This window comes from Macaca fascicularis, chromosome 1 (assembly GCF_037993035.2).
Source record: "Macaca fascicularis isolate 582-1 chromosome 1, T2T-MFA8v1.1".
Classification (NCBI taxonomy): domain Eukaryota; kingdom Metazoa; phylum Chordata; class Mammalia; order Primates; family Cercopithecidae; genus Macaca; species Macaca fascicularis.
Window position 1 is genome coordinate 33,661,688 of NC_088375.1, and position 26,748 is coordinate 33,688,435.

At 36.5% G+C, this 26,748-nt stretch overlaps 1 protein-coding gene and 1 pseudogene across 50 annotated transcripts in view; one reads left to right on the forward strand and one right to left on the reverse strand.

Annotated features, from left to right (window-relative positions):
- Nucleotides 1-26,748, reverse strand: part of COP1 (COP1 E3 ubiquitin ligase) — a 256,894-nt gene that overhangs the window by 147,124 nt on the left and 83,022 nt on the right. For 48 of the 50 annotated variants that reach the window (XM_074019442.1, XM_074020276.1, XM_074020076.1 and 45 more), the window contains one exon: nt 17,690-17,747. The exons of 1 other annotated variant lie outside the window; for it this stretch is intronic. In XM_074019442.1, coding sequence (XP_073875543.1) covers nt 17,690-17,747 — 58 coding nt within the window. Of the gene's footprint in view, nt 1-745; nt 883-17,689; nt 17,748-26,748 lie in introns of all 50 variants that reach the window. One more of the 50 variants, XR_012426194.1, reaches the window with a different exon arrangement.
- On the forward strand, nt 6,996-7,643 carry LOC102134736 (histone H3.3A-like; annotated as a pseudogene).

Sequence of the window (26,748 nt, forward strand, 5' to 3'; positions counted from 1 at the left end):
GAAAGGAAAATAAAAGCTGTGGTACCTTTCAGTTCATGTGACTTTAATCTTGGAGAAATAAAAACAGCCTTCAAGATTATTGGTAAAATGCAGATGTCATTAAAATGTAAATAGGTAAACTAAATTATATAGGTCAGATATTAGGTTTGCTAAATGTTTTAAGGTTATAACCTGCTTTTTTTTGGTTTATGAGAACCATTTAACTTGATGGCTTCACATTTGGTAAAACCTAGCGACATATGGAACTAACTATGCCCTTAATTATGCTGGAAGAAGTCAAACCTTGGCTGCACCAAACAATTAATTAAAACAACTTACCAGGTTTTACATTAAAGTTAAAATTGCTAAGAGTTACCATTATAATATGTAATTGAAACTACTGGAAATAGATTTACATGTGAGGTGTGTTATGATGTGTTTTTAATAAAACATTTTAAGAAGGCATGGAAATGTAAAATTTTGCCTAGGGTCTAAGGATTGTTTTGAATTAGATAAGATAAAGCTAAAAGTTCAAACAAGTGATGGAGGGATTGTAAAAATTAATCTTCCAAAATAAATTCTGTGTTAACATACTAACTTCAAAAAGGCATTATATGGTTTTTCTGTAAACTAAGCATTAAAATAAAAGCAGAAAAACATACTCTTAAGGAACTAATCTGCTTTTTAGGAAAATTTGTAAAGGGTTATAAAAGGTTTTTGTTTTTCAGATTTCTGAGTCATCATTTTGGCAAAATAAATAACTTACCTGGAATAATCTGCAATTCTATTTCATAACATCAAGAGTTTCAAGCCTCTAACATATTTAACAGGCTTCCCAAAATCAAACTTCAGTTTTGAAATTGTCTTTCCTGACGCCCAGCTTTTGGATGCTGCAGAGAGTCCCTGGAGTATCCAAAAGAGGGGTAAACAGAACATGTTTACTTACATGAGATTGCCAAAATGGTGTTCAATCTTCTTTAGGTTTTATTTTGGTGATTACTACTAATATATGTTTCAAAACTGTATGGGATTCCAAAAATTCTGATGTCTAAAGTATATGCTATCTGTCATAATTAAGGTTGTCATGTTAAGCTACTGTAAACCACAGAGATAATTGAATTACTTTGTCAATTGTGTTTCTAACTGTAACTACCCTGGATATTTTGTTTTTCACAGATAATTGCTGTCTTGTTTTGATCTTTTTTAAAAAAAATGGCTTATAACAAGCTATATGACTCTAACAGGCACTCTCAAACACAGGTTTCTAATAACTTTGGAGACTGTAACATTACAACACAGGAAAAACATGCAGGACTCATGAAGAGCTAAAATGAATATCAAGCAAAACAAGAGTTAACTAAATGAACTGAACTCATAGAAAACTGGGGCAATCTTTTTAACTTTTGTTTGCAATATTGCTGATCCTTGTTTTGTTTTTTCAGAGCCAAGGAAACTTATTCTGAACTATTTACAGCCTCTAATAATTGAGTATGGTACATTCCTGTGAACAAAATTTGAAGCATATTTGTCTCTCCCCGCCCCCGCCTGGCTTCTCCAGAATTTGGAAACTAGTTGTAAGTGTTCTTAACTTATGGCAATATAGTTGTTTACATCAGTGCAATAAGAATCCATTTTCTTTTGCAACAGGATGCAACTGGAGAAATGCTGTTTTACCAAGGCTTAACTTGAAGGGTATGCTTCCCTTTAAGGAGACAAACTTGACTTGCAGAGCCAATAAAAGCCCCTTGGGAAAACTGGCCTCATAGCCTTGTCTACACAGCCACTACAGGGTCCCTGATCTGTGATAAGTAAAGAATGTCACCTTGTGACAGGCCCAGGAGCTCCAACTTTATTTTGAGACTTTAAGAGGGCCGGATCACCCAACTCACAGGCATTTGAGGATACAAAATGATGGCTGGGCTTGGCTTTAAAAGGTCTTATCAGGATTCCTTGTGGAACAGAGTTCCATCCAAGCCAATCTAAAAGGCCGATGTAAAAATAATTAAGCTCGCTGCACTTTAGACAAATAATCAGGCCAAGTATAAGACTAAAGTCTATTTTGTGAACAACTCAATCCTATCATGATTTGTTTTTTAACAAAAATAAGGACAAGCTGGGTGTGGTAGCTCACGCCTGTAAACCCAGCACTTAGGGAGGCCGAGGCAGGCAGATCACCTGAAGTCAGGAGTTCAAGACTAGCCTGGCCAACATGATGAAACGCCATCTTTACTAAAAATACAAAAATTACCCAGGTGCGGAGGCAGGCACCTGCAATCCCAGCTACTTGGGAAGCTAAGGCAGGAGAATCGCTTGTACCCAGGAGGCGGAGGTTGCAGTGAGCCAAGATAGTGCCATTGCACTCCAGCCTGGGCACAAGAGTGAGACTTTGTCTCAAAACAAAAGGAGACTGGAGAGAGATAAATTATGTTTCAAGACGTATCATACATTTGTCATTAAATTCTAAACTCCTTAGTTATTTTTAAGTTTTTGCCTACATTTTAGACTAACCCTGCTTGTTCTGGTGAACCAACCAGTAGTTTCCAGCTGCAGCTCAAAAAAAAAAGAAAAAACAAAAAACAAAAGGGATGGGTAATATAGAAATCTGGAACAATATTCAAGTTCTGAGCAACTGTTCTGCTGGGTGATGGGAATAAATAGGATGCCCAACACTTGGAGGTTTCCTTTTTAGGAAACCTAAGAACAAGGGAGCTAACCAAAGACAAGAACTATGCACCCAAATCTTAGCAGGCATTAACTATAGCTATCAGTTATCTGGGGTGTCATAAGACATCCTTTTCTCCCTTGTTGGAGGAGGACTCAATTCCACAGCTTCACCTTAGCATTCAGCTTAAGAAAAGGAATCCATGCAACACTCCCCACCCCCCAAGACACATTTTTGTCTCAAACTCAATTCCAAGCTTTAGGTCAAAGCCATAGGAAAGAAAACTGGATTTGATAGATCCAGAGGCAGATGATAACAGAACTTAAAAAAGGAACAGCATAGGTGAGCATGACTGATTTCTTACTGATGAAACCAAGATTCCCATTGCATAAAGTTCATGCTACTATCCACGGCATAAAAAAGGTCTAGGGAATTCAAAGACTACTGACAGCAAGGAAGATATGGTGTATATGGGTAAGAGTGAATACTCCCACCCTGTAGCATGCCCCTCCCCCCATTAACATCAGTGAAAGCCACTTTGACACCCATGGGTGGCACCCTGTTGTGGTCGCTGGGACTCGGGATCCAAGGACAGAGGAAAGAAAGAGGAACATCTCACTCTCCCTACCTCAAAATACCCCAGGTATTTGCTAGGAAGAAAAGGCAAGCTGGGGCACCTCGCTCCTCTCTTTCTAGATGAGTAGCCATTCATCTTCAGTCTGTAACCCTTTTGAGTCCATCCTGAACCCCTGGGACTCCTTTGAAAAATAAACAAGCCTTCTTTTTCTTTTCTCCTCCTCTGTCCTCTCTTCACTGATAAGTAACTGTGTGTTTGTACTATGGGACACTCCCCTTGGATGTATCCTCCAAACAGGGAAAAGTTAATTTCCCAAATCTTAAACTGGTTGGCCTTACGATTGGGCTCAGGGGAAGGGAACCCAGAAGCCCAACACGCCAGCAAAAGGGTAAAAGTTTGTTTTACTAGTCAGGCTTCTGCCCCCATCTCCCTGCACTAACTAGTAAAAATCTCCAGATTTTTGAGCTGTCCTCACCCTCTCCCCGCTTACTTTGTTTTGATACATGTTTTCTAATAACCCAGTTTGTCTCTTCTTGCCTTTAGGCCCCAAATGGTCACGCAACGGGAGCCTCAGACAATGGCCCCTTTTGCCAGGACCCTCAGATAGGCCTCTCAGGGAGATTTGACTGCCATTTTCCCAAAACAGCACACCCTGACAGCAGGAAGTAGTTAAGATTAACCTTCCTCCTTATTCTTATCTTTATGACAGTTAGATATACTTCAGAGTAGAAAATGATAGAGACAGTAGGCAGCCAAGGGTCCCCAGGCAAAACCCCTCCTTCAAGCCTAAAACAGCCTGAAGGCTGAAAAACCACACAGCCTGTCCTGGATGAAGCATACCCTTTCCCAGCTGATTCTTTCTGAATAATGTCCACCTGCACACTGAGAGGATGGGGTGGGACCTCAGGAAGTTTGTCATTTGCAGCAGGGAGGAGCCTGGCCTCTCCTGTGCCTGGGTGGTGACCTGGGATTCAATCTGTGAGGCAAGAAACCTGCTAGCAGGATTCTGCCTCACTTTGCTGAGAGTTATTTTTCCCTTTTTCCTTTTCGCCCAATAAATTACATTTTCCTCACCCTTGTATGTGCCTGCAAGCCCAATCTTTCCTGGTCACCTAATGAGAGCCTGGTTTTAGCTGAACTAAGGAGAAAGTTTTGCAACAATATCACTACACACATGAAAAGGAAATGTGGTCTAAGAAATATACTTGGTTTCTGTCCAAAGTTCTGAAACTGCCATTGCAAAATTACAGCTAAGACAGTGAAAGAGATCTGACCTAACCAAACTATCTTGCTTCTAACCTCCAAGCTGTCCTTATTCATTCCTGGGCATAGACTGAACTAACTTTGGGAAGAACTTACTAAATAGCTTAAAACAAACAGGGAAACAGCCCTTTCCCAAAACAAACCTCCTTCCTGCCTGGGGACTAGACATTCTTTGTAGGACTAACAAATTAGCCACAAGATTAGAAATTAAGGTTTAGGAGTCATGCAGCTGGAGGCTATAAGATTCTGACCCTCCTTAAACTGTTCCTAAGATCAGTGCTTGAGATACTTTGCAGACCCAGCACTTGATGGATCAGCTGGCACCAACCAGATAGATTAACTGGCTCATCTGATCTTGTGCCCCTGGCCCAGGAACTGACTCAATGGAGTCAATTCCCCATGATTTCATCTCTGACCCCACTAATCAGCACTCTTGACTCACTGGACTTCCCCCACCCACCAAATTATCCTTAAAATCTCTGATCCCCAAATGTTTGGGGAGACTGATTTGACTAATAAAACTCTGATCTTAAGCATAGCTCGCTCTGCGTGAATTACTCTTTCTCTATTGCAATTCCCTCCCGTCTTGATAAAACGGTTCTGTCTAGGCATTGGAGAAGGAGAACCCACTGGGCAGTTACAGTTCCTCACACACAGTTCCTAAAATCCTTGGAGTTTCCTGAGTGATATGAGCATCTTTTGTTATTCATAGCAAGTTCGTTTTGATCATACCTAAATTTAGTGAAGTGACTTAGGGTGGGACACCTACAAAACCTCAGGATAAGGCTGGTCAAAAGACTACCAAGTAATTAGAGAGCTGGAACTTTTGCACACACGCCAACCTCCAGGAAATGGCTGAGGCCTGGAGATTAAGCTCTATAAAACTCTATAAAGCTCTTGAACAATAAAATTGAATGAGTTTCCAGGTTGGTGAACACATTGAGGTCTAGGAGGATCAGGAGAGCATGCATGCCCAGAGAGGGCATGGAAGCTCTGCAAACCATTCTCTTCCTCCCTACCTTGGAATATTTGCATTGTGTTTACCAACTAAGCACCCCCAATCTGAAAATCCAAAGTCCAAAATGCCCCAATTAGCATTTCTTTTAAGCATCATATCGCAGTTCAAAAAGTTTCAAATCTTGGAACATTTCAAATTCTGGATTTTTACATTTCAGATTTCTTATAATTGCATGTAACTCTATAATTATTAAAATCTCAAAATTAAAAGTTTAATTTTAAAATTTACTTTTAAAAACAAAATTTCAGCTTTAAAAAAATGCTTAGAAATAAACTTATGAAAAATATAAGCAAAGCCTAGAGTTAAAATCAGTATCATAAAGCTGTCAATTCTTCCTGAGATAATTGATAAGATAAAGGCAGTTCCAATAAAAAATACCAAGAAGCTTTTTTATGAAGCTAGATAAACTGATACTAAAGTTCCTATGAAAAAACAAACAGGAAGAAATATTCTGCAAAACAATGAAAAAGACAAGCTAAGAAAGGGGAAGAAAAGAAATATTAGACATTAAAACATATCATAAAGCCTCTACAATAAAGAAGTGGTAACAATACAGACTTCCCGGAAAAAGACCAGCAGATAGATGAACTTTTTAAAACAGGGCTGGGGCACATGGCTAGCCATTTGGATGGATGACATTAAATCCACATTTCAAAACATACACTAGAATAAACTCCTAACAGATTGAGAATTTAAATGTAAAAAAATAAAGATGAGACAAGTATTTTAAGAAAGAATGGGTTTCTCTACATCCTGGTTGTAGGGAGAAGCTTTTAATTATGATTCAAAGATCTAGATGTAATTTTTAAAAATTGATAATTTTAACTAAAAACTTTTGAATGGTTAAAAAAAAAAACAAACACAAAATAGGAAGAAACTATAGGCAACACAGGTCATAGGTAACAGACTAGTATTCCTAATATAACAAAGTCTTATAAATTGAACCAAAAAAGTCAAGCACCTAATAGAAGAAAACGGTCTGTCAGCTAAAGATATGAGTATGCTACTCACTAATAAGTATATTAGTATACCAGTAAACATATGAAAACACAGTCAATCTCAGTCATAATTAAAGAAACACAAAACTATTTTAAGATACATTTCTCACCTACTATACTGGCAAAAAATAAAAACTATGAAAAGTCATTATATTAGAGATGCTGTGGGGAAAACAGACATATTTACAAGTTGTTGGTGAAGACACAAACTGCTTTTGGGGGGTGGTTTATTTGGTACTATCCATCCATACCTTTGACCCAGCAATCCCACTTCTAGGTATTTACACTGAAGGTATACCTCCAATAATATGAAAATACACAGGCACAACTTAGTCACTGCTGTACTGGCTGTAATTTCAAAATAATGGAAACTACCTACTTGTTACTATATAACAAAGTGATTAAATAAATTATGATACAACCACATGAAGAAGTTTCATGCAGCTGTAAAAAAGAATGAGGAGGACTTCTATGAACTTCTATAGAATTACTTTCCTTGGCCGTCGCTCTCTAACGCCAGCGCCGCCTCTCGCTCGCCGAGCTACAGCCGAAGGAGAAGGGGGGTAAGTAAGGAGGTCTCTGTACCATGGCTCGTACAAAGCAGACTGCCCGCAAATCGACCAGTGGTAAAGCACCCAGGAAGCAACTGGCTACAAAAGCCACTCGCAAGAGTGCGCCCTCTACTGGAGGGGTGAAGAAACCTCATCGTTACAAGCCTGGTACTGTGGCACTCTGTGAAATTAGACGTTATCAGAAGTCCACTGAACTTCTGATTCGCAAACTTCCCTTCCAGCGTCTGGTGCGATAAATTGCTCAGGACTTTAAAACAGATCTGCGCTTCCAGAGCGCAGCTATTGGTGCTTTGCAGGAGGCAAGTGAGGCCTATCTGGTTGGCCTTTTTGAAGACACCAACCTGTGTGCTATCCATGCCAAACGTGTAACAATTATGCCAAAAGACATCCAGCTAGCACGCCGCATACGTGGAGAACGTGCTTAAGAATCCACTATGATGGGAAACATTTCATTCTCAAAAAAAAAAAAAAAAAAAAAAATTCTCTTCTTCCTGTTATTGGTAGTTCTGAACGTTAGATATTTTTTTTCCATGGGGTCAAAAGGTACCTAAGTATATGATTGCGAGTGGAAAAATAGGGGACAGAAATCAGGTATTGGCAGTTTTTCCATTTTCATTTGTGTGTGAATTTTTAATATAAATGCAGAGGCGTAAAGCATTAATGCAAGTTAAAATGTTTCAGTGAACAAGTTTCAGCGGTTCAACTTTATAATAATTATAAATAAACCTGTTAAATTTTTCTGGACAATGCCAGCATTTGGATTTTTTTAAAACAAGTAAATTTCTTATTGACGGCAAAAAAAAAAAAAAAAAAAAAAAAGAATTACTTTCCTCATAAATTGTTAAACAAAGCAAAGTACAGAAAAAGATTACTAGAAAGCTACCCTTTGTGAAAGACAGCAAAAATAAGAAAATGTGCATATGTATCTGCAAATCTGACTAATAAAACTGGTGAACTATAGAGGGTAAAGTAGAAATGGAGTGGAAAAGATGGAGGTAGGGAAATTGGTAGAAGGGCTGAAAGGGTAGCAGTTATTGATTGTAACTTTTTATACAGCTCTGATTTTTAGAATCAGGTTAATATTTTACATATTCAAAAAGGATATATATAATAAGGATGGAAAGTGGGGTAAAATACAAATAGAAGTAAATGAAACTATTTTAAAGAAATGTCACAACTAAAATGAAGAAAATTAAACAAATCTAAATAACCTTTGAATATACTATATTTTCAGTATATATTCTTAGGCTAAAGACAAACAGAATTTCAAAGAAATATCTCTAGTTAGATTTGTTTTCTCAGCAATTTTCATGCTACCTTTTGTATATATATTTTAAGACTATGCAAATAAGTAAATGTATTTTGATCATGAAAGTTAGGTTTCCATCAGAAGAGGAAATTATAAATATAGAAAGGACAAATGCTAAAATGAACCCTAGATATGCTAGAATAGCATGGATTGACCTCAGCTTGTACGGACTGACCACCTAGTTATCTCCAGAACTACTGACCCTTGCCTACACTAGAGAATACATTAACTAAAGATAAATAATTTTCCGTAATCATGAGTCAGTGAGTTGTTTTGGAGCAGAACGCATCAGTTGGTCAGCATTGTTTAGTAATAATAATTGAATTCACGATTTGCATGATTTGTACCTGGTTTCAGTAGTGTCTGTTAAAGCTGGTTACATAACCAAAAGAACACATCTAAGTGACTGAAACCACCTTTGCAAAATCATGACTAAGACAGTGAAAGAGATTTAACCTAACTGACTCCATCTTGCTTCCTCCAAGTTGTCCTTGTTCATTACTGGGCACAGGCTTAACTAACTTTGGGAGGAACTTAGTTTATTGGTTTGTTGTCTTTTGTTTTGTTTTGTTTTGAGACAGAGTCTTGCTCTGCTGTCCAGGCTGGACTGCAGTGGCACGAGCTCAGCTCACTGCAGCCTCTGCCTTATGGGTTCAAGTGATTCTCCTGCCTCAGCATCCTGAGTGGCTGAGATTGCAGGCACACATCACCACATCCTGCTAATTTTTGTATTTTTTGTAGAGATGAGGTTTCTCCATGTTGGCCAGGCTGGTCTTGAACTCCTGACTTCAGGTAATCCATCCACCTTGACCTCCCAAAGTGCTGGGATTACAGGTGTAAGCATTGCACCTAGCCAATTTACAGGTTACAGTTTAAAACAAAGACCATAACAGCACTTTCCCAAAAACAAACCTCCTTCTTGCTGGCGACTAGACAACTAACACTGGCCACAAGATTAGAAATCATGGTTTAGAAGTTACGCAGCTGGAGGCTACAAGATTCTGACCTTCCCTAAATTGCTCTTAAGATCAGTGCTTGAGATACTTTGCAGACCCTGCACTTGATGGATCAGCTGGCACTACCCAGATTGATTAACTGGCCCATCTGATCTTGTACCCCCCACCCAGAACTGGCCCAGTGCAAGAGGACAACTTCAATTCCCTATGATATCATCTCCTATCTAACCAATCAGGCATTTCTGGCTCACTGGCTTCCCCCAATCCACTAAGTTGTCTTTAAAAATTCTTATCCCCAAATGCTCGGGGAGACTGATTAGAGTACCAGCACAGCTGGCTCTGCGTGAATTACACTTTATCACAATTCCTGTCTTGATAAATTGACTCTGTCTAGGCAGTAGGCAAGGTGAATCCACTGAGTGGTTACATGACTAGCTCAACATCAGAGACTCCAACCAAAAGCAGACTTTGGATCTCCTGGTACTCAGGTGCTTCAAACCCAAGCCAGTAGTGATTCTAAATCTGGTAACAAAGCAATTCCTGTGCAACCTAGCAGTGGAAGGACAAAGAATATTGTGATTGAATTCTCTGGATCCCTTTCAATAAATACACTATTGCTGCTAGGCTGTTCTGTATATCCATTGCCTGTAATCACACTGTTCCAGAAATATAAACTGTTTGATTCCTGGGAGTCCTTCAGTAATCAAACACAGTGATTAATATGCAATTAATGCTTATATATTATGGTTGTAAATATATAACAATATATATTAATACATACAAATACATATATTTCCTAGCTCTGTCCACTGAGAAAGCTTGCAAGCAATGATAGTCCAAGAACAATGAGCGTACTTAAGATTTTTGGTTTTAAAATATATTTCTCCACTAAAAGAAAAGAGGTTTCTTGGATACAAGACTGATTCCAGGACTGGGGCAATGCCAGTATGGAATGAAGCTGGAACATTATTGTCTAAGAAAGTACTTATAAAGAATGACAGAAATATGTCAAAAGGATACAGAAGTCAGTCTGAAGGAGCTCCAACTAGCCAAATATAAGATGACTTGAGTTTCAAAATTAATAACAGTATATATATATTAATGACCCAGGATTCCACAATGATATAAACAAACAGAAGGACTAACTAATAAATGTGGAAGATATAAAAACTCAGAAAATCATCATTTGGACAACTAACATATCAATGATTATTATTATAAGTAAGATATAATAATAGAGGCTCAAAGGGAAGAATATGGTAACTTTACAGCAGTGAAATCTGGCAGCCACCATCTTAATCAAGTGATCAAAGTTAACATCACCAGCACTGAGACAAATAGATATCATATGCCTCCAGATATGACAAACTAAGGATGACAAAATAGGACTACTATAGTATTCCTGATGAAAATAGATAATCTGAATCTTAGGCATAAGAAAACACAAGACAAATTCAAACTGAGGAACATCCTATAAAATAACTTTTACTCTTCAAAAATGTTGATGTCATAAACTGAAAAACTGTACCAATTTAGAGGAGATTAAAGAGACATGACAAACAAATGCAACAAGTCATTCAGAATGGTCCTGGACTAGAATTTTTTTTTCTATAAAGGACATTAGTGAATACATTGCTGAAATTTAAATTGTAAAGAATTTAAAATTAAAAATTTAAAGTTTTCTCGGATATATCAATATTAATTTTATAATTTTGCTAATTGTTCTATGGTTTTATAACAACTCTGAAGCAAAATCAATAGGCAATTACAAAAGTTCAGAAATATAACTCTATAAAGTTCATACATTTCTGGCTTCACTTACATTATATTGTTAGCGTTTTTTTCCATTCAATTTCAACTACTAAATAGTATTTTTAAGAGCAGTAAAGTAATCCATCCTATAGTTGAGCACTATTTCTGCAACTACTATGGCTGGGTATGTTTATTTTTCCAGAATTTTCACACACATATGATTAATACCGGTATATAATCTTTACATAGTACTTAGAATCACTCCTTAAAATAAATTTCTTTGTGTATAATTTGCAAATCAAACTATTTTAGCATTGATCATATGTATATACTGCCAAATTATCTTCCTGGAAGACTGTCAACTCAATTACCACTCTCCCTTCCTCCACCTACCCTTCCCCAACAGGCACATGCTCGAGCACATACACTCACTGCAAGTAAGAGTATTTCCCATTTTGGAACATCCCTTTGATTTTACCCATAACTATCAGATGATTTCTTTGGTACCTTGTATTATTCTATATTTTGCTTTTATTTATTTGCAAAATTGAGTATTATTTCATGTAAGCTGAATGTGTGAATTTTTGTCTTTTAAAAATATTGACATCCTGCACCATCTTCTTACCCTATTTGGAGCTTTTATTAAAAAGATAAAATTGGCCAGGCACGGTGGCTCACGCCTGTAATCCTAGCACTTTGAGAGGCCAAGGCAGGCAGATCATGAAGACAAGAGATCGAGACCATCCTGTTCAACATGGTGAAATCCTGTCTCTACTAAAAATACAAAAATTAGCTGGGTGTGGTGGTGCGCACCTGTAGTCTCAGCTACTCGGGAGGCTGAGGCTGGAGAATTGCTTAAACCTGGGAGGTGAAGGCTGCAGTGAGCTGAGATCACACCACTGCACTCCAGCCTGGCAACAGAGTGAGACTCTGTCTCCAAAAAAAAAAAAAAAAAAAAAAAATCAAAGCTTTTAATATTTTGAAGCAATTAAGCCATTTACTTGCCCTAATTATGACACCTTTCCCAATTTGGGTTTAAATTTTGTTTGTGGTGCTTTCTTATATGTAGGGTAGATTTCTTTCTTAATTTCTATAGTTTTACTGTTGTTAAAACTGTTGTTTAGCTGATCTGAACTCTTTCAGTAAGTGAAAACAAGCTAAATTTCCTTCAGAGAGTTTCCCATTTGTCCCAAAACCATGCATTTAATCTCTCCTTTCACCACTGATCTACATGACCACCTTTATCACAGACTAAATTATTACTTTTAGGTAGATTTTAAATTTTTATTCTGCTTCTTTTGTTACAGCAGTCTTAGAGTACATTTTAATAGTTGATGAGGTAAATTCATCATTAACCTCTGAATAATTCATTCTACTAATGAACTTTAATGTTAATTGGCCATATGCTACACACCCTTAAAAAAAACTACTGGGATTTATTTTAAATTGGAATCTAACTAAATTGGTAATTATGATTACTGGTCTATACAAATTGTTCTAAAATTGATCTGAACTATTTTTAATATTTTATAATCTTTAAAATTACATTTCATTAAGAATGTGGTTTTGATTAGTATGCATCAACACTGTCTTATTTTAATGTACTCAGTATCATAATAGCTAATTTCAACTTACGTTGTATATGGGCTTTTTTTTGGTCTTTCTATATTTATCATCTAGTGATAATGTAGCCTCTTGGGTAAATAAAAAGCTCATTTATTTTCATTCTTATCTAAAAATGAAAGCATTCAAGACTACGAATGTTTAGTACAATTCTGACCACATTCCAGAAATTTTTGATAAATAATACTTCCACTAGCAGTATTTTTTGAATGCACTGATTTTCGAACACACAGGTACTTCAGAGGAGTCTTCATTTACTCTTTTCTAGACTGTCTCTGTTTGTCTCTGTTTGTTCTTTTGTCCTCAGAGCCTCGTAAATATCAGGTACGTTTAAGACAAAAAACAAAAAACAAAAAACTGACAACAACAACAAAACCTCCAAAACCTGCTGCTTGAGTAAATTGAGTATTTAAAAGCAAAGACTCTGAAGCCACAACGTCTGGGTTTAAATCTCAGCTCCCTCCTCTTACTAGCTATATTAACTGAGTCAACCTCCATAACTTCTCTGTGTACCAGTTTCCTTTTCAATAAAAAATAATAATAGTATTTATCAGCAGGGTACAGAGGCTCACATCTGCAATCCCAGCACTTTGGGAGGCTGAGGCAGGCAGATCATGAGATCAAGAGATCGAGACTATCCTGGCCAACATGGTGAAACCTCGTCTCTATTAAAAATACAAAAATTAGCTGGGTGTGGTGGTGTGTGTCTGTAGTCCCAGCTACTCAGGAGGCTGAGGCAGGAGAATCACCTGAACCTGGGAGGCGGAGGTTGCAGTAAGCCAAGATGGAGCCACTGCGCTCCAGCCTGGGCAACAGAGCGAGACCTCGCCTCAAAAAATAAAAATAATAATAATAGTAGTATTTATCTCACAGAGTAGTTCTGAAAGTTAGTTAATACATATGAATAGTTCAAACACTGTCTATGAAAAGTAACTGCAAAATACATGCTACCTAATTATTATTAATTTTTTTTCAGACGGAGTCTTGCTCTGTCGCCAGGCTGGAGTGCAATGGTGCAATCTTGGCTCACTACAACCACTACCTCCCGGGTTGAAGGAATTTAGCTGCCTCAGCCTCCCAAGTAGCTGGGACTACAGGCGTGCACCACCATGCCCAGCTAATTTTTTTGTATTTTTAGTAGAGACAGGGTTTCACCATTTTGGCCTGGATGGTTTCGATCTCTTGACCTCACGATCCGCCTGCCCTGGCCTCCCAAAGTGCTGGGATTACAGGCGTGAGCCGCCACGCCCAGCCCCTAATTATTTAATTTCTAACAGATTTTGCTTTACATAAATTCCAATCCTTCGTGATACAAAGTTTTACTACTTTTGGAAAATATACCTTTTATTTACGTGGAAACACTGTCCTATTTTATTCATACTTTTGGAGTTTTTTTTAGTTTTACAGTATTCTTTAGTTTGGATTTGCCAGGCTTATACTCGACTATCCACTATTTCAATTGTTCTTGTGTCAATTTATTTTAGGTCTAGCTATTATTTGGAGCACAGCTAGAAATGAAGGGTAAGGCCTTCAGTGCAATGTATCATGTCAGCTCCATCTCAACACTAGTATGGTTTCCTCCTCAAAAACTACCCAGTCCTCTAACAGATGCTAAGAATTCTCCTAGGAGACTTGTCATTTAATCCTTAAGCATGCATTTACCATGCATATAGTGACTCACAGATTAGGCAGCTCTTACTCCGTATTTTCTCTTTTAATCATCTATAAATTCTTCTAAGTTTTGGGTGTGAGGAGAGCAATATAGCAATAGCATTTCTTGCGGGAGGGGATGAGACGATATTAACACACTGTCTCGGAGTACTATCTCAAACCAAAAGTCTCCTTCACCACATAAAAGTAAGTGCTACTCCAAAATATTTCAAAAAAAAGATTCTGATTGTTTTTCTTTTTCCTCCAGATTCAATTTCTTTTTAGAAAAGTTGCTATATCATGGTTGTGCATATCTGTGGGGGGTACATGTATTATTTCGATAGACAAATACAATGTAATAATCAATTAGGGTAACTGGGATTTCTATATTCTCAAACATTTATCATTTCTTGTGTTGGAAACACTGCAATTCTTCTCTTCTAGCTATTCTGAAATATACAATAAAGTATTAACTATAACTTCCCTACTGTATTATCAAATACTAGAACTCATTCACCCAAACTTACTATATTTTTGTACCCACTAAGCAACTTCTCTCCATCCCCACCCCCATACCTTTCCCTTCTCTGCCTACTATCTCCATTCCACGCTCTGCCTCCATGAGATCCACTTTTTTTGCTCCCATTTAAGACTGACAATATGTTTGATTGTCTTTTGGTTCCTGGCTCATTTCACTTAATTTAATGATCTTCAGTTCCATCCATGTTGCTGCAAATGACAAGATTTCATTCTTTTTTATGGCTGAATAATATTCCAAGAGAGTAGCCTTGTCTGATGTTGATGTTCTATGAAATTATGTTCAGAAGGAGAACGTAAATGGCTAGTTATAAATGCTAAGCCAGTTTCCAGATACAGGGACTGCTATTCTCTCTCAAGTTCCTAGAGTATATTTCAATTTAAGGCTTTAAATTTTATCCTAATGTATTCCATTATGTCATATAAAAATAATTGAATCTGGTATTTTCATGGCTGTTCAGAAACAGACACAAACTAATCTGCAAACTCACTATAAAAAAGAATAGGCCAAATGTATGTATTGTACATGAACATAATACGGGATGATGTACAGAGTAGTCACATAAACTAATCATAAAAGTAACAAGGTAGTCGTCCAAGTTTGGAGACAAGTAAAACAGAAGTGATATAATCCAAAAGGATTTACTGTTCACTTAGATAAAAATAGGTATAATATTTTTTAAAATAAAGTGAATATACAAATAAATGTTCATTAAAAATACCTCACTGTTTTTTGTTTTACTATAAAGGATATTAGGGTAATTCTTTTTTTTGGGGGGTGGGATGGGGTGGCGGGGAGACAGGGTCTGACTCTGTCACCCAGGCTGGAGTATACTGGCATGATCTCAGCTCACTGTAACCACGGCCTCCTGGGTTCAAGGTATCCTCCCACCTTAGCCTCCTGAGTAGCTGAAACCACAAGCACATGCCACCATGCCCAACTAATTTTTTTTATTTTTTGTAGAGGCAGGGTCTCACCATGTTGCCCAGGCAATATTAGGGTAATTCTTAAAATCTGAAAATCTAGAATTTAGAAATAATATTGTATCGATATTAACTGCCTGAATTTTAAAGTTATATTGTGATTACATAAGACAATATCCTTGTTCCTAAGGAAATACATGCTGAAGTATTTAAGGGTAAAGAAACATATGTGTGTACCTTACTCAAACAATCCAGAAAAGAAATTATATGTATATATATGTAAAAGAAAGGCTGAATGAGAATGATAAAACAAAGGTGATAAAATGTTAAGTGTTTAGACAATCTGGATACAAACTATAAAGGAATTCTTTGTAGTATTTTTGTAATTTTTCTCTAAGTCAAAACTTATTTCAATATAAAAAGTTTAAAAACACAGCCGGGAGCAGGGCTCATTACTGTAATCCCAGCACTCTGGGAGGCCGAGGTGGGCAGATCACCTGAGATCAGGAGTTTGAGACCCACCTGGCCAACATGGTGAAACCCCCGTCTCTACTAAAAATACAAAAATTAGCCGGACGCAGTGGTGCACGCCTGTAGTCCCAGCCACTCGGGAGGCTGAAGCTGGAGAATTGCTTGAACCCGGAAGGCAGAGGTTGCAGTGAGCCAAGATCATACCACTGCACTCCAGTCTGGGTGACAGAGCAGGACTCCATCTCAAAAATAAAAATTAAAAATGCCTTTGCGCACTGGCTCACGCCTATAATCCCAGCACTTGGAGAAGTCAAGAAGGGAGGATCACAAGGTCAAGAGATGGAGACCATCCTGGCCAACATGGTGAAACCCCGTCTCTACTAAAACTACAAAAAATCAGCTGGGTGTGGTGGCACATGCCTGTAGTCCCAGCTACTCGGGAGGCTGAGGCAGGAAAATCACCTGAACCCGGGAGGTGGAGGTTGCAGTGAGCCGAGATGGTGCCACTGCACTCCAGCCCGGATTCAGAGCGAGACTCTGTCTCAAAAATATAAAATAAAATATAAAAATAAAAAGTTAAAAAAAGCATATTAGGCCTCAAAAATAAGCTTGACAGATATCAGTATCTCCAAGTCAAAGATGAAGAGAGTAAAGTTCAAAATAATCATACAACTAATTAAAAGAGGTAAAGCTGATACCTATTTTACTCAAGACTATAGTCTTTATTCCATGGAAAAGGTGTAAGTTTCAACATAGTGAAGCATAATTCAATGACAGATTTATAATTTTCATATCTCTAAGATAAACTATGTCCTTATTATGCATTTTTTTTTTCCTAAAGTATTTCCTTCCTCTCAGGTTCTGAAATTAAGTTTTAAAAAAATGCCAGGGATAGTGGCTTACACCTGCAATCCTACCACTCTGGGAGGGTGAGGCAGACAGATCGCTTGAGTCCAGGAGTTTGAGACCAGTCTGGACAACATGGTGAAATCCCATCTCTACAATAAGTACAAAAATTAGCTGGGCATGGTGGTGCACTCCCATAGACCCAGTTACTTGAGAGGCTGAGGTAGGAGGATTGCTTGAGCCTAGGAGGTCAAGGCTACAGCATTCCAACCTGCGTGACAGTGTGTCTCAAAAAAACAAAAACAAAGCAAAACCCTTTAGATTTGTTCCATCACAATTTGGTGAAGAAAATAAATTTAAGTTATTATCATTGAAAAAGCAAATATTAATATTTGATTCTGCCACTGTGCATAAGAGCTATTCAAGTGCTAATCAACACCACTGCATTCAAAATGGTTGTCTTTGCGACAGGACACTTTAGTAAACTAATCTATGACTTTATAACTCAGACAATTATACTTGTGGTATCATTAAAACAAAGATATTGTTTACCTGAGAACTGCCACTGAAACCTGGAGGTTGGCTGTATTCTGTGGAATCAATAATACTACTGCAAAATGAAGAGAGAAAAATGTGATTTCAGTATTTACATAATTTTAACAACTGAAAAACTAAATCTAAAGTATATCATACATAAGCCCAGTATTTCTAATTTCTAAGCAAAGAAAACATTTACTGCCAATCATTAAAGATCAAATAGACAACCCACGACATATCAGCAAATGTTTAAGCAATTTACCACTTCAATTCACCACCTCAAACACATAAACCAAGAAATAATATCAACAGGGGATAATCACAAGGCAGGTGTCTATATAAATTTACTTGTTTATATTTCATTTTCAGATAGGTTAATCAGGTTTGGGGAACTCTACGGAAAAGAAAATTTACACTATTGGGAAAAGAGCACAAGCATGCAATCAAAGTCTATGGTTAACAGACCCTGTTATGCCATTAAAAAGCTATGTGTTCTTGGACAGTTACCTTATAATCAATCACTCAAGATTCCTCATCTATAAAAACGAGGTGATGAAGGCTAGCTATTTATATATTATCTCGAGTCCCTCCCAGCTTCAAAATATTATAATCAAACCTCATGTGAAAAACAGAACTATCAAAAGAATAAAATAAATGGTAAAATAACAATAATCTTGCCTTTGTAACCCAAAACCAATATACTAGCTTCTTCTGCTCTGATCAAACATAATATGCTTTCTCCACTGGTTCTTTTTATGTGATTATATCCTCTATACATTCTATCTAACCCTAAAAAAACATCCAGAAGCGTAGACTATCTTTTACTTCCTCTATCTTGGCATTTCTATCTTACCATTTCATCATTCCTATCTCCCTCCCATCTTTAAATAAGCCCTACATAAAAAACTATCAACAACTGAAAATCACATGACATATACACCAACTGTATACATTACGATTTACTTTTTGTAAATTCTTTTTCTCTATTTCTACTATAAACATGCTTAGTCCAGGCACGGTCACTCATGCCTGTTATCTCAGCACTGTGGGTGGCCAAGGTGGGCGGATCACCTGGGGTCAGGTGTTCAAGACCAGCCTGACCAACATGGTGAAACCCTATCTCTATTAAAAATAAAAAAATTAGCTGGGTGTGGTGGCACGCTCCTGTAATCCCAGCTACTTGGGAGGCTGAGGCAGTAGAATCACTTGAACTTGGGAGATGGAGATTGCAGTGAGCTGAGATCACACCACTGCACTCCAGCCTGGGTGACAGGGTGAGACTGTGTCTCAAAAAACAAACAACAACAACAACAAAAAAATTATATTCTTTCTATCCTACAAAATTTAAGAAATTGAGATTACTAATTAGAATGGTTCTATATGCAAATATACAAAATGATTAATTACTTAGTACTGAAAGAACCTCAAAGGTTAAAGCATGGGACGTATTCTTAGAAGTACACAGTTTGGATTTTACCCATAGAAGTGAATAGCCTGACTCTGGGCAAGAGGTTAATCTTACTTGAGTTCTAGCTTCTCCATCTACTAAATGATGAAGACATATCAGAGAAGTTTGAGATTTAAATAAGATAATGCATGTAAAGTTCACAGTATGATGCCAAAATACAGCAAATATTCAATAAATTTTAGTTTCTTTTATTAACAAGATTAGTAACATAAAACTTCACATTTTCAAAAATAAATCATATGAATCTGCCTACACAGAAGTCTTCTTTTTTTTAAAGACATAGTTAATGGGTACAAACACAAAATTACATGAAAGAAATAAGTTCTAAGGTTTGACAGCAGACTAAGGTGACTATAGTTAGCAACAATATATTGTATATTTCAAAATAGCTAGAAGAGGCCAGGCACAGTGGCTCATGCTTATAATCCTAGGACTTTGGGAGGCCAAGGTGGGAGGGTCACTGGAGCCCAGGAGTTCAAGACCAGCCCGGAAAACATAGTGAGACCCCGTTTTCTACATATAATTAACTGTGTGTGGTGGTGCATGCCTGGGGTTCCAGCTACTCAGGAGGGTGAGGTGGGAAGATCACTTCATCTCAAATGGTCAAGGCTACAATGAGCTGTGATCGCATCGCTGCATTCCAGCCTGGGCAAGAGAGAGGCCCCGTCTAAAACAAAAACAAAAACAAAAACACCCAAAACCAAAACCAAAATAGCCAGAAGAAATGATAAATGCTCAAGGTGATGGGATAACTCCCAAATACTCTGACTTGATCATTACACATTCTATGCATGTAAAAAATATCACAAGTATCCCCACAGACATGTACAAAATACTATGTATCAATGAAAAAATAAAGTTAGAGAGTACCAAAAAATACAGCACATTTAAAAAAAAAAAAAAACCCTTAATTGTGTTAACAGTTCCTATAGCAAAACTGAATTATAAAAGAGCCTTTAAAAAACTTAACCATATAAAGAATTCAAATGTTCTTCTCATGAGTTTATTTAGATAAAATGTAACCATTGCTTGCCTTTCCTATAGAGTCACACACTGGTATGACAAGACTGCATGCTATTTTCAGTTTACTCCATCCAGAGACTAATAGGACTGAAAGTGAGGTAATGCAATGCATTAAAAATCTCTGTTCTTCCTACTAATGAAACTCAATCCCCTAGCGTTTGTGTAACATTAATAAAATCATGTAGCTGCATATTTAGAGGCCTATAGAACAGAACATTTCCAGCTATACATTTTTATGGATTTATGATTCAGAATTTTGTGACTGCAAGCCAAAAAAATGAATACTGATATCTCAGTGTATACAGTGATATAATTCTACATTTCATATATGTTAAAAAATACTCATCAGTTTATTGCAGATATAACTAAGAATTAAAATAGTATCTTATTAATGATTACAGAATATGAAACGTATTTTCTAGCAGTTCTTAATTTAATTCACTAAGAAAAAGGTATAATACAGACTGCAACAGAAAAATTTGAATAATAAAACCCATTAATTCTGCTTAATATATATCATACATTCATACATTCATACACACACACACACACACACACACACACAGAGAAAAGAATATAGCCGGGTGCAGCGGCTCACGCCCATAATCTCAGCACTTTGGGAGGCTGAGGTGGGCAGATCACAAGGTCAGGAGATCGAGACCACCCTCACTAACATGGTGAAACCCCGTCTCTACTAAAAATACAAAGAATTAGCCGGGCGTGGTAGCGGGTGCCTGTAGTCCCAGCTACTCGGGAGGCTGAGGCAGGAGAATGGCATGAACCCAGGAGGTGGAGCCTGCAGTGAGCAGAGATCACGCCACTGCACTCCAGCCTGGGCAACAGAGCAAGACTCCGTTTCAAAAAAAAAAAAAGAGAATATTAGAAAGCACTGACACGGCTGGGTCCCTCTTGACTCTGGTGCTGTACTACTACTTTAACTCTTGATTCATCTGCAGTCACTAGATGGCAATAACAATATCAACAGTACCAATTACTGAGGGTTTACTATGCACTAACCTAAATAAACTTCACAGCTCTAATGTAGATAATACTATTATCATTCTCATTTCTCAAGTGAGAAAACTCGAGCACTGAGAGATTATATATTTGGCTCAAGATAACAACACTGGGAAATAGCAATGTTATTATTCAAACCCAAGCAGTCAAGTTCCAGAGTCCACAAGAACCACCATGCTATATAAACTACCTAGGCACTTTATGTTTTCTAACTGAAGAACAGGAAAATCCTGGATAAGCCCCCACCTCATAGACATATTTTAAAGAGAAAAATGAAAAACAGTAACCTATAAATATAAGACAGAATCATGTATTTTTCAAATAAATGTCAATAAAGTTATAAAAGTTACACTAGCTTAAGAAATCGCGGCAGGTGGATCATCTGAGTCAGGAGTTCAAGACCAGCCTGGCCAACATGGTGAAACCCCAACTCTACAAAAATACAAAAATGAACCGGGCGTGATGGCAAGTGTGTGTAATCCCAGCTATTAGAGAGGCTGAGGCAGGAGAATATCTTGAATCTGGGAGGGGAAGGTTGCAGTGAGCCAAGATCACACCATTGCACTCTAGCCTCGGTGCTGGGTAACAGAGCAAGACTCCACCTCCAAAACAAAACAAAACAAAACAACAACAACAAAAAACACTTAATAAAGACATCAAAAGATGTCAAGGAAAAAAATTTTCAGAGTAGTAAGTAAAACTGATAGAGGAGTAATACGCTTTAATCAAAAGATAATAAAACAGTTCCTAATCTTCTTGCTGGTAACAATGAGAAGCTTTGCTAAAATAAGTAAAAACAATGTAGCTGTTAATTTGAGGTATCAAAGAAATTCAGTTATGCAAGTAGATGTCATATAACTATTTTCACCTAGATTATTTTCCTTCAAAAGCAAAGACATATTTCCTAACTAGAAGGTAAGATTATTAAGTCAGTTTCACATATGAGGTATAGTATAATGAAGAGGTAACCAAGAGAAAACAATGGTTCACTCTTGGAAAAATAATAGGCATATTGATTTTAGACTAGGCTTTTATATTGAAAAAGAATGGTTTAAATTTAAATTATTAGTAGATATATTAGCTAATTAAATTATAAAGAGAAATTTTAAATCAATGAGCAAAAATAAAGCACACTGAGATCGTTTTAGGATAAACGTAGACAATAAATATGGAATTACGAATAAGGGAATCAAAGAGAGTCCAAAATGCCACATACTCACATAAAATTAGACTATTATCATTTTTTTGCTATAAATGTAAAAGAGAGAAAAAAGAGTTACATTTAAATAAATAAATCAAATGGAGCTACAAATAAAACTTGCTCCTTTCCAGTGTTCTACATATAGTTACTGAACCAGTTTCTCCAAAAGAAAACACTAAGAAGTAACCTGAAAATACTAAATTTTAAATAATTTAATATTTTTAATTTAATTTTAAATTAATAGTAAATCCCATTTATTGAGCAACCAAAATTGTTGTGGCCCCAATTTTGCAGAGACCTCCAGCGATACTAAAAATCATTCTTCATGTTTTTTCTTGTTTTACTCCATATACCCTTTAACATTTGACACAAGTAGTCAAATATATCACCCAAAATCTATGCGACTAATCTGTCCACAACAATAACAGCAGCAGCTAACATTTATTGAGTTCTTACTATGTACCAGACATTATTTTCATGTCTTTAAAAGTCATTTGTTTACGATCTCACTGTGTCACCCAGGCTGGAGTGCAATGACACAATTCCACAGCTGGAATACTACTTTGACAGTTGCAACATATAAATGCAGTTCTCCTCTAGGAAAGTACTTCTAAAATAGATTTCCTGATTTTGATGCAAAATCCAACTGAAAATTAAAATGAAATCTTCTCTCATTGCCTGTTAGGAAACAGACAATACTAAACTCTTCTCATGGTATCTGAATTTCAAGGACACAAATTTTGTATAAATAAATATTGGTGATGACAATGGCTTTTTAAGCAATAAATAGATTTTTCGCAATATAGTTTGGCCTTAAAAAAAAAGTTTGGGCTCAAAAAGATTATATAAGACCTAAAATTCAAAACTCTGAAAATCAAATGCTTGTTTGCAACCTATTTAAAGATAAAAACAAAAAACTTGGTCTGAACACATCTGACATCATGTTTCAATGTTGAAATACTAATGTGCTTGATTATGGGAAAGTCCCTCTTATTCTTCCATGAGTATTATATGATACATGGCATATGTACTCTGTTATCTTTCTAAAATCGGTAAAGGCAGGAAAGGAATATGACTATACTCTGACCCAAAAGATTTCCAAAAACGTTTTGGGAACTTATACTTCATACAAATTTAGGTTTACTTAAGGAATGCAAGGTTAGTACAACAACAAAAGTACTAAGGATAGAATACTTATCTATGATTTCTACAGAAAAGACATAGGGGCAATTTATTCTTCAAACAACAGAAGCTATCACAGTGTTTCAGAACTCCAGAAAAAAATTTACCCAGCACCCTCTTGTCTTTTAATTAGTACATGGTTACAAAGAGTCATAGTTACATAATGCATATGGGGACTATAGAACCTAATATTTCTACTGCCTTTTAAAATGTTTAATACATAAAAATTCTGAAACTGAAAAAAGAAAGCAAAAGAGCAGCTCATTTAAAAGTTTTCTTTGTAAGAGGAGTTTCCTTAGAAAGAAACTTACTGCTAGCAGATACAAAAAGCAAGCAGGAAGGAAAATTTCTAAAAGATGGAACAGGTCTGAGTCTACTGCTTTATTACTTTTGGAAGTAAACTACTTCGGTTGGTAGAATTCTAAAATAGACAAAAATAAGCTCAAAGGAATAAGACCAACAAGACTGATCTGCCTCTAACAAAATCAGCGAAAGTTTCAGTTCATTACACAAAGTGGTGTATTTGACTAGTTTGTATTCTATTACCACTTTCCAACAAGTTGGAGTAGATTACAATTTATTTGTAATTCACACAGTAGAAATTTTAAATTATCAGGTGATATAGTTGATACAATCCACCAGGGTTCTTTTAAAAAAAGAACCTGTTAAAAAAAAAAAAAAAAGAACTATCTGAAATAACATCAGAATTATTCCAGAAATAATTAGAAGAAGCATTCTAAAAACAATTAATTAAAAATTCAAAGATTGGGGGATGTGGTGAATGGGAAAAATATGACGGGACTTCGGTAGGAGAGAGAGCATGAGCAGCAGAAATGGTAAATGATAACAGCACGTGAAATTTTACATTTGTATATGGTTGCCCTTATACCTAAGCAAAGTTGGTTTGCTTTGGTTTCCCTACGTACCCCCATGTCTGATCTCCTAGAATCAAAGTACATCTATTATAATTAAAGGGGTAAAAAGTTTCCTATGTGATTCTAAATGACTCTAACCCGAAAGGACAAAAAGTCATAAACATGAGGCTTTGATCACCGCATACAAATGGAATTAACAGGGAATGGTTGGTATATACCAATACTTTGTTTCCTTTACAGAGACTTGATTTCAACTTTTCTGGCCCTCTCAAGCCCAGAAACTTTATCTGAGGTGTTTCAAAGACATTACAGAAGAATGTGTAACTTTACAGAATAGAGTAAAATAATTAAAAATCTTTACCCCCATCCTGCACAAAACATGAAATACTCGCAGTTATAAAATGTTTGTGTTGAATATTTGAACTTTCTCTTATAAAAAGGAAAATAAGCACGTCAGATTTAAGGATTTATTTAAACACATGTAAGTAACACAGGCTTATCATCAATTACTAAATCAATCTTCCCATATTTTCTAAAGTAGCATCTCTGTCACGCCCCAACCCCAGGTCTGCATCTGAATCTGAGATCTACCTCAAACCTAATCAATCAGATTTTTAAAATCTGAATTTCAAATAGGAGTCTTGGTTGACACTCATGAACACTGCAATTTGGCTTCTTCACACCTCAGACTTCAGAATTTAAATGAACTCTTAACATCTTCGTCAAGCAGTGATTTTAGATCTTTTTAAGTTTTTTTAAATTTTTAATGTTTCTGGGTACACAGCAGGTGTATATACTTACAAAGTACATGAGGTATTTTGGAACAGGCATGCAACATGTAATATCACAATATGGAGAATGGGGATATCCATCCCCTCAAGCATTTATCCTTTATGTTACAAACAATCCCATTATACTTTTGTATTTAAATGTACAATTAAATTATTATTGACTATAGTTGCCCTGTCATACTATCGAATACTAGATCTTATTCATTCTAATTAATTTTTTTTTTTTTTATCCATTAAACGTTCCCACCTCCCCAGCCCCGTACTACCCTTTCCCAGCTTCTGGTAACCATCTTTCTATTCTCTATCTTCTTGAGTTCAATTGATTTTTAGATCCCACAAATAACTGAAAACATGTGTTGTTTATCTTTCTGTGCCTAGCTTAGTTCACTTAACATAATAACCTCCAGTTCTATCCATGGTGTTGCAAATAACAGAATCTCATTCTTTTTTACAGCTGAATAGTACTCCATTGAGTAAGTGTACCACATTTTCTCAATTCATTCATCTGTTGATGGGCACATAGGTTACTTCCAAATCTTGGCTACTGTGAACAGTGCTGCAACAAACGTGGGAACGCAGATAACTCTTTCATATATGGGTTTCTTTTGGATATATACCCAGCAGTGGGATTGTTAGGTAATACGCTACTATTTTTAATTTCTTGAGGAACCTCCAAACTGTTCTCCATAGTAGTTGTACTAATTTACATTCCCACCAGCACAGACAAGGGTTCCCTTTCCTCCACATCTTCACTAGCATTTGTTACTGCCTAACTTTTGGATAAAAGCCATTTTAACTGGGGTGAGATGATATCACATTGTAGTTGTGATTTGCATTTCTGATGATCAATGAGGTTGAACACTTCTATATACACTGGTTTGCCATTTTTGTCTTCTTTTGAGAAGTGTCTATTCAAATCTTTTACCCATTTTTAAATGATTATTACATTTTTTTTTCCTATAGAATTGTCTAAGCTCCTTGTATATTCTGGTTATTAATCTCTTGTCAGATAAGTAGCTTGCAAATATTTTCTCCCATTCTGTGGGCTGTCTCTTCACTTCGTTGATTGTTTCCTTTGCTGTGCAGAAGCTTTTTAACTTGATATGGTCCCGTTTGTTCATTTTTGCTTTGGTTGCCTGTGATTGTGGGGTATTACTCAAAAATTTTTTGCCCAGAGTTTCCGCAATGTTTTCTTGTTGTAGTTTCATAGTTTGAGGCCTTTAAATCTTTAATCCATTTTGATTTGATCTTTGTATATGATGAGAGTAGGAATCAAGTTTCATTCTTCTGCACATAAATATCCAGCTTTCCCAGCACCATTTATTAAAGAGAGTGTCTTTTCCCCAATGTATGTTCTTAGCACCTTTGTTAAAAACGAGTTTGCTATAGGTGTGTGAATTTGTCTCGGGGTCCTCTATTTCTATTCTGTTCTATTGGCATGTGTCTGTTTTTACGCCAGTACAATTTAAAATCAGGTAATATGATTCCTCTATTTTTGTTCTTCTTGCTCAGGACAG